Genomic DNA, 9,006 nt, shown 5'->3' with positions numbered 1-9,006 from the left:
CAGGAAAATGTTTGCGCGGTGATGCGGAAAGAGTGTTGTGAGCAGTTCATGCAGCTCCCTGAGCAGTCATGATGCCTGGCCATCAATACTGTCGTCCATGCCATTATTTTGCATCATCATCATCAACAATAACAAGAACAATACTCGTGGGGTGTGGGCACCTTCAAGCTACCTCAACAACAATACCCGTTGGGCCAGGGCTCCATCCAACCTCCATTTGAGGCAATAAGGATGTTTGTCTTGCAAACACTACCGGCGGTGTGCGGTGCGTATGTCTCACAATATCGCTCCACCATCACCGACTCATTTGGTGGCATCGTTGGTAACTGACTAGAGCTGTAATACTAGATAGATTGTTCGCCGTTGATCAGTTGATGGTTCGATTGATGTAGTGGCGACAAATAAAATGTCATGCACTACCGTGTGCAAACCGGACCTGTACTAGTTTTAATTTGGAAATAAAAGACAAGCATATTTCTTATCTGCATATGGTTTCTTTGTTTGAGTGCACTCAAGTCCATGTTGATATGTTCACACTAACAATACTATTATGCATTAACTAGCTATTTATGTAGTGTAGTAATCTATTATTTGTGTAGTGTAGCAATTTGAACATAACATAATTGTTGCGAAACTTGGATAAATTTTGAAGTACTATTAAAGGAGTGAGGACAAACCACAAATAACTCTTTAATAGTGTCCTTCCGTATTTTGAACTTCTTGCATGATTTTCATTTTGTTCTAAATAGTAATATTGTCTCGTTGTTATCAATGAGGTGCACGGCATATTTTTATTTTTATTTAGGAGAGACTAATTGCTTTTCAGTGAATTTCATCAATCATCACTACAACATATAGTGATATCTATGACGAAATGACTTGACGAGAAAAAAATAGGCATGTATATGTGCACCAAAAATGCTAGATGTATGGGGTTTTACATGCTCCTACGGGCTCCTTCCTAACCAACTAAACATTGCCCCCCCCCCTCGATTTTCAGGTGGGTGGGGCCCCTCACTCCCCTTAATCCAATCACGATTTGCCACCTGAAACTCACCCTGTAAAACCCTGTAACTGTCCCTCGGTATAGCATTACTGTATGTGTACTTCCAGGAGAGGTTGACACAATCTATGACGGAACCTAAAAAACGGGCATAGAACTGTAACCAACTCTGTCATATAAGTTAAGCGGGCCATGTGTGGGCACTTCTATGACAATTTCAGCACCATCAATGATGAATGTTCGACCGCCATGGAAGTAGGCCACATCCATGACATCATGTTCTGTCATACAGTGAGAACTATATTTTTGATTGGTTTGGTCAATTTCATCTGGTAATGCCTTGGGTTCCTTAGCCTCACAATTCATGAACCAAATGTTGCCTACATGGCACCATCGATGGGACCCACCGGTCAGATTTGACGTCAACAGGTGCTAATCGATCGTTCAGTGTTTTTGCCAAACTGTCAGCACAATACTTATGGGTTTCTAAAAAACACGTAAACTGGTGGTTTTTGATTTAGGGTCCATGAATGTGATGGTTTCCTGCAATTTACTCCCTGACCGGTCAGGGATGACTTCATTAATTTGAAAGCGCTTTGTCTCGAGCCTTCTTTCTAAAAAACGAATTTGATGAGAAATTATCCTACAAAACAGACAGTGACGGTGCGAGCTAGTAGCATATCTCTCCCCCAATTACATCTACAGGAGACCATTGTTTGTCTCGGTACTAGGTACATGGATCGATCGTACGTTGTAGCTAGCTAATCGTCGGTGAGGGGGACAGTGGGCAGCTTCCCGCCGTACATCTCCGGCACCTGGCTCTCGTCCATCTCCCGCCGCAGAGTCTCCTCCAAGTTCTTGTCGTCCACGAACACGAACTGCATGCGCGCGCAAACAGTTAAGCAAGCAGAAGCAGAGCAACGTTGGCATTTTTACTACTAGTAATTGTTTGAACATGGATACACGCACCTTGTCCCTGGTGTTGGTGTCGATGAAGGGGTAGACCATCTTCCAGGCCTTCATGAAGATGTAGGGCACGTGGACCATGAGCGCCTTGCCCAGCCGCTCCGGGTAGTAGCCCTGCATGATCTCGATGGCGGCGATGTAGGCGCGCACGTCGGAGTTGGGGTACCCCCACCCCTTGAGGTCCACGATGCACATGAACTTGTCCTGCCCCCGCGGGATCCTGGCACTGATCCTGTCCAGCAGGTACACGACAAGTCCTGCAAAAAAGAGTCGAAAATGCATGATATGATCAAGTTTCATTGCATTGGCAGATAGCTTGGGATCATCTGCAGCATGTGCGTGCACGCACGCTTGTGCTCCGCCATGTCGCGGTCGGCGGACAAGTGCCTGGCGGGGAAGACGAGCAGGACGGGGCGGCCGGCGCGGTCAACGCCGCCCATGCGGGCCTTGTCCTGCGACAGCTCCGTCCGCACCAGATCGGCCGGCATCACGCCGCCGACGCCGCCCGGCACGGCCTCCCGCCTCCACGCCACGAACTTGAGCAGCATCGCCGAGGCCTTGTCCACGTCGTGGTCGCGCGCGCGCAGGAACCTCCGCAGCGTCATGTTGTCCACCTCCTGCAGTTCAGCACCAGAATTACTTGCTTCCACGGGTTTGCCATTCTAAAGCAGCTGTCAGGCCTACATTAGCAGACCGTTTTCTGAAACTAAAGAAGCCAGTTTATATTGCAATCTTTAACTCTTCCATTCGTCTAAGATTCAACCCTGAACTGTCAAAAGTAGCTATGAATCAACCCTCACCTTTCCTCAAACTGATTTTCTCTAAGTAGCCCTGATTTGGGCCGATTGACCGACCAGCTGGCATCCCAGTCAGCAGCTACATAAGCAAACCCACTAAATTTACATTTTCAGCCCATTTTTTAGACCAAAAAAAGAATGAAAGAGTCCAATTTTTTTTGAAAAATCCTGTAAAATCAATACTAATTTTATGATCATTCTGGGGAAGTTTCACACATTGTCCCAAACAGATTTCAAAATACATTTTCGCTCCCTTTTTTGTTCAAATTTTGAGGGCATTCTTAATTCTGTTAGGCAAAATTATTCGAAGAACTTCTCAGAATGATCAATATATTAGTGTTGGGTTTACAGTATTTTTTTTTTAAAATCTACACACTAGTATAATTTTGGTCAAAAATTTACAGTAATGTAGTGATCATTCTGGGAAAGTTTCTTACAGTTCTGAAAAAACACTTACATTACATTTTCAGTTTCTTTTTTGGTCAAATTTTATGGGAATTCTTAATTCTGTTCAGCAAAAATGTTTGAAACTTTCCAGAATGGTCACTATATTAGTGTTGATTTTATAATATTTTTCCAATTTTGTATTGAGACTTTCATTTTTTGGTCAAACTTTTACCCAAAAGGGGCTTAAAATGTAATTTAAGTGTATTTTTAAATATGTGTAGATATATAAGAGAAGTGTGAAATTTTTCCAGAATGATCAATATATGAATGGTGATTTCGCGACATTTTTTCAATTCTTTTTGGACACTTTTGGGGTCAAAATTTGACCGGAAAGGGGCTGAAAATATAATTTAAGTGTATTATAAATTCTGTTTGGAAAAATAGGTGAAACTTCCCAAAATGCTCACTATATTAGTGTTGATTTTAGAAAATAGATTTAATTTTTGCTGGACACTTGTAATTTTTGGTCAAAATGTAACCAAACAATTGCTGAAAATGTAATTTAACTATATTTTTAAATATGTTTGAAAAATTATGAACAGTTCCTAGAATGATCACTATATTTGTGCTGATTTTTACAGAATCTGTTTAATAAAAATCTGGACACATTCTTTTTTTTGTCAAAATTTAATTCAAGGGGAGGTGGCCGGTCAACAGGTCAAAACAATTCCTACTCAATGAAAACCGGATTGAGTAGAGGGGAGGGTTGATTCCCAGCCAATTTTGATAGTTAGGGTTGAATCTTGGACAAATGAAAGAGTCAAGTGTTGTAGTATGGATTCCTCTCAAACTAAAAATGCATGCAATTTGGAAAATGTGGTAATTTTGCTCGAGACTGATGTTGGATATAGATTCAGAAGGTTAAAATCATTGACTTGGAAAAACAAATTCCCAATCAACCGAGAAGTTTCAGTGCCGCAAGTACTGCGTAAAGTACTTCTGGTCCTCATAAATCTCAGGTCGGCCTTCCATGATATTGTAAGATACTCCCTCTGTCTCATAATATAAGAACGTTTTTGACACTAATATAGTACAAAAAACGTTCTTATATTATGGGACGGAGGGAGTATTTAATTTACAATTTTGCTCGTTTGGACACTTTCGACACCTGCATCGATCGATTAATGCACAAATCCTCGAAGCATCTCAGCTGCTCAGCCCCAGCTAATGCATCATGGTTTATTTTAGCTAGATCAACCGTGTTCACTTGGTCAATCGAAGAAAGCTTGTTTACCCTTTTTTTTCATGATCGAGCATATTCCGTTGTGATGGAAAAAAGATAATTGCATCTATAGTCCTTGTAGTCGCTGGCGACGTCCAACTTGCTCCTGAAACTTGCGTATTGCTTCAATATGGTCTCGGTACATGAAAATACGTGGTCAATACGGCCCCTAAGGTTGAAACAACAGTCCTGACTGTACACGTTGCATACGTATATCGTATTTGCGTAGGTAACACGTGAGCTGAGAAAAAAAAACGCAAGCCGCCTGAACAAAACGTGGGCCGTGACGTCTGTATATGGCCCATATGACAGTGGACAGTGAAAAAAGCGGGAAAAAGGAAAAATAGCGCGGGCTCTGGGATTCTAACCTGCACACCGTGGCACATATCTGCGCGAGCAAGCCACCGGGACAAGCGCGTAATCTATTATATGACGTGATGCGTACTGCATTAGTATGTGCGTTCTTGGCTTTTAAAAAAATCGTGAACTTATAAAATGTTCATGAGTTGTCTTTAAACGTTCGTCGACTAAAAAAATGTTCAAGATTAAAAATAATGGTTCGTTTCTACAAAATATGTCCACAATTTTATAAAAAATATTCAAAACAATGTACAGGAATATAAAAAGTGCGAACATAATTTGAAGAATGCATGCAGCCAAGTTTTGAACCTGCGACCCCCAGCAAAAAATTGCGCGCGGAAGCCACCACACTAAGGGCATTGTAGGGACAAAATCATGATGAACTGCTTTATATATAAACATCATTGTCCATTCCGCTATAGCAGGCCCAGACACATTTTTTGAAAACGCGTGTGCTAGCGAATTAAGCTGGCAGTAGTATTTTTATTTTTGCGAAAACAGTAGTATTTTTTTGCGCATGGTTTTAAACCATAGTTTCTTTTCTTTTTCTTTTTTATTTTCCTCCTTTTCTGTTTAGTATAAATTGTAAAATAATGTTTAAAGTATTCAACATTTGTTAACGCTTTCAAAACTAGTTCAGAATTTTTTTTAACGAATCAGATTTTACGAAAATAGTTTGAAGTTTCAAATTTTGGTCAAAGTATAAAAAACTATTAGAAGTTTTCAAAAATGTTTTCATTTGCATTTTTATTTTTCGGATTTTCAAATTGTTCCCGGTTATAAATTCTTCTTCTGAATTTTAAATTTTCTACAGCAATACAAAAAAATTCCCCCTTTTCTAAAAAATGATCCAGAATTTAAAATAATGTTAGTGTTTTTGATGAATATTTTTTCAAGAAGTCCTTTTTCATGTATTCATCTTTTTTGTATCTGTCACATACAAGCACATATATTGATGAAATATTGCACAGTGATATTCTGCTACTATACAATCTTGAAAATGTTGTGCATATACATACAATTATGGAATTTTTTAGGTAGTAAAGATCCATTTGTTTACTGAAAATGCGAATATTTTTAAAATGATGATTTTTGTTACAAATTTGTGACTATTTTTTGAATTCACGAGCATTTTTTGAAATTGCGTACATTGTTTTAGAACTCGTCAACAAGTTTTTATGCATAGGCGAACATTTCTTGAAATTTTGGAACAAATTTTCGTATTCTGAAACAGTTTTTGTTTGCGACGGACCTTTTTTGGAATTTTTAAAAATTCCCGTACATTGTTTCAAATATATTTTTACAAAATCATGGACATTCCTTTTAGATACGAACCTTTATTTTTTTTAGCTAGAACATTTTTTGAATCGATGAACGTATTAAAAAAACTCATAAACATTCTATAAATTCACAATTTTTTCTAAAAGACAAGAACGCACATACTAATAAAGTTTGCATCCCGTTACGTACAATATCATGTGCTTGTTAAGGTGGCTTGCTCGCGCAAGTATGTGCCACGGTGTGCGTGTTCGAATCCCAGGGGCTGCCCTTTTTTTCCTCTTATTTCTTGGCCCACTGACAGACATCATGGCCCACGTTTTGTTCTGGTGGGTTGCTTTTTTTTCTTGGCCCACGTGTCTCCTACGTAAATACGACATACGTATGCAATGTGTAGAGCTAGGACTGTTGTTTCAATCTCATGGACCGTATTGACCACGTATTTTCATGCATCGAGACTGTATTAAAGCAATACGCAAGTTGCAGGACCAAGTTGGACATCGCCAGCAACTAAGAGGACTATAGATGCAATTATCTCTGATGGAAAACTACAGGGGCCATGCTTCAGGTGGCCTGGTAGATGTGAGGTGGTACACAGCCTGCTATACCTGGCCATGGGAAGCCCGATCCGGCCAGCCCAGCCCGACCCGGCTCAAAAAAGCCTGACCCGACCCGGCCCGACGCTGCCCTTTTTTTCCTCTTATTTCTTGGCCCACTGACAGACATCATGGCCCATGTTTTGTTCTGGTGGGTTGCTTTTTTTTCTTGGCCCATGTGTCTCCTACGTAAATACGACATACGTATGCAATGTGTAGAGCTAGGACTGTTGTTTCAATCTCAGAGACCGTATTGACCACGTATTTTCATGCATCGAGACCGTATTAAAGCAATACGCAAGTTGCAGGACCAAATTCTACGAGGACTATAGATGCAATTATCTCTGATGGAAAACTACAGGGGCCATGCTTCAGGTGGCCTGGTAGATGTGAGGTGGTACACAGCCTGCTATACCTGGCCATGGGAAGCCCGATCCGGCCAGCCCAGCCCGACCCGGCTCGAAAAAGCTTGACACGGCCTGGCCCGACGCTGCTCCCGGGCCGGGCTCGGGCTTAGATTTTGAGCCCGATGGTCGGGCCGGGCCGGGCCCGTCATTTTTGCACTTTTCTGAAGGTCGGGCTGGGCTGGCCGGGAGCCCGACGAGCTTTTATATGTTCGGGCCGGGCTTGGGCCCAGAAAACAGGCCCGGTGGCCGGGCCGGGCCGGGCCCGGGCCTAGGTTTTTTGCGCCGGGCTTGGCTAGGCCCAGCCCAGCCCGAGGTATGGCCAGGTATACAGCCTTGCTCATATCTTCTTTTACCAGTTGTATATGATTAGTCAACGATATTGATCAGTTTGTTAACCCATCAGCTAGCTTAGTGCCTGTTCGGCAGGCCTCCGCTCCGCAGCTCCTGGAGGTGCGGGAGGAGCTGCGGAGTGGCACCGAACGCTGACTCCATGCCTCTCCCAACGCGGAGCGGAGCAGCTTGTAGGCCACTTTTTCAGAGTTGCAAAAGTGCCGCTCCGTGCGCTTCATTTTTGAATGGAGCTGGGAGTTGGAAAGCGGGGAGTGGACGCCTGCCAAACATGGCCTTAGTCTAATTTATCCATGCCATGATCCCAGAGATCTCAACGAGTAGTTATGTTGCTATAGCTACCGGTTGAGTTCTCTTTACTATTCTTACAAAAAAGTAATTATATTATTTCCACCGTTTTTAAATATAAGTTTTTTAGAGATTTCAATGAAGATTATATGCAGATGTATATAGGTATATTTTAGAGTGTAGATTTAATCACTTAGCTTCGTATGTAGTCCACATTAAAATCTTTAAAAAGATTTATATTTAGAAATAGAGTACTACGACACCAACATTTTAGCGGTACATGTCATGGGTAAAGTCCAAGTGTATTTGGTATCATATTAGCATTAATAGATGTCCCTTCAGCAGTATATGTTGCTGTAGAAGGGGGGCAAGTTGCCGCTCTAAACTAACTAATTAATACTACTACTTCTGTAGTATAGCAGTGTAGCTGTACCCTAGACGGAGGAAACATGAAAACTGACCGGTCACGAGGAACAGATCGACGAGGCCGGGCGGGGAAAGCAAACCAGACCACTAGATCAATTGCACATTTCTTTAGTAACTACGGTTAATTGCGCATCATCGACAGTAAACTAAGACAGCAGAGAAATCCTCTCGTAAAGCAGAGCATCAAAGAAGAAGTTTTTTTTTTGTGGGAAATCAAAGAAGAATTAACAGTTAATCGACGATTCATCTGTCAAAGAGCTATCGGCTGCGTGTGTACCTTGACATGCGGGTCCTGGGCCTCCGCCATGGCCTTCAGCTCGGCCACCTTGAGCCACTCCCCTTCCCCTGCGTCCCCTCCTCCTTCCACGCTGCTCGCCATCGATCTCCCTCTTCAACGAGAGGCAGGCTGGGGTGCAGCCTACTGGCAAGGTGAGTGAGCAAGGTTGGAGGGCGGAGGAGTAGCCGGAGGGGAGAAAGATCTCAACTCGAATAGTAGAGCAGGGGGATAGGGAAGGAGGCGAATAGATGTTATCGGAGGGAGACCGGTGGGATATTGGGAGCGAGAGGTGTGCAGTGCAGGGATTCTTCGTTTCTCCGTCTTGTCATCTCGTGGGCTTAATTTGTTTTCTTGCGTTCTTTTCTCTTCCAGTAGTCAGCACTCAGCAATGGCGACGGCTCTGGTCTATTCATTTTTTAGGGCCAGGGCGTTCCCTGTCCATAATATTTGGCGCCAGGACTTCCTCAACAATATTTGGCGTGCGAACCAACCTGTGGTTAGATAGTTAGAGGGATTATGGTATCCTCAGCCCATCAGGATTCAAGTCCTGTCGCTCACATTTATTTTTTGGATTTATTTCAGAATTTCCGA

The 9,006-nt window shown here is 42.4% G+C and overlaps 1 protein-coding gene across 1 annotated transcript; it reads right to left on the bottom strand.

Moving 5' to 3' along the window:
* Nucleotides 1-1,579: 1,579 nt before the first annotated feature.
* Nucleotides 1,580-8,710, bottom strand: LOC119270182 (phosphatidylinositol transfer protein PDR16-like). Its single transcript, XM_037552156.1, has 4 exons — nt 8,416-8,710; nt 2,319-2,586; nt 1,973-2,226; nt 1,580-1,881 (listed from the first exon to the last, which is right to left on the bottom strand). Exons 1-4 carry the CDS (start codon nt 8,515-8,517, stop codon nt 1,765-1,767), a joined length of 741 nt encoding a protein of 246 aa, XP_037408053.1. The 5' UTR covers nt 8,518-8,710; the 3' UTR covers nt 1,580-1,764.
* Nucleotides 8,711-9,006: the final 296 nt, after the last annotated feature.

Source organism: Triticum dicoccoides, chromosome 3A, assembly GCF_002162155.2.
Source record: "Triticum dicoccoides isolate Atlit2015 ecotype Zavitan chromosome 3A, WEW_v2.0, whole genome shotgun sequence".
In the NCBI taxonomy this organism is placed as follows: Eukaryota; Viridiplantae; Streptophyta; class Magnoliopsida; order Poales; family Poaceae; genus Triticum; species Triticum dicoccoides.
Note: the sequence above shows the minus strand (reverse complement) of the source record. Positions and strands in the feature narration are given on the sequence as shown.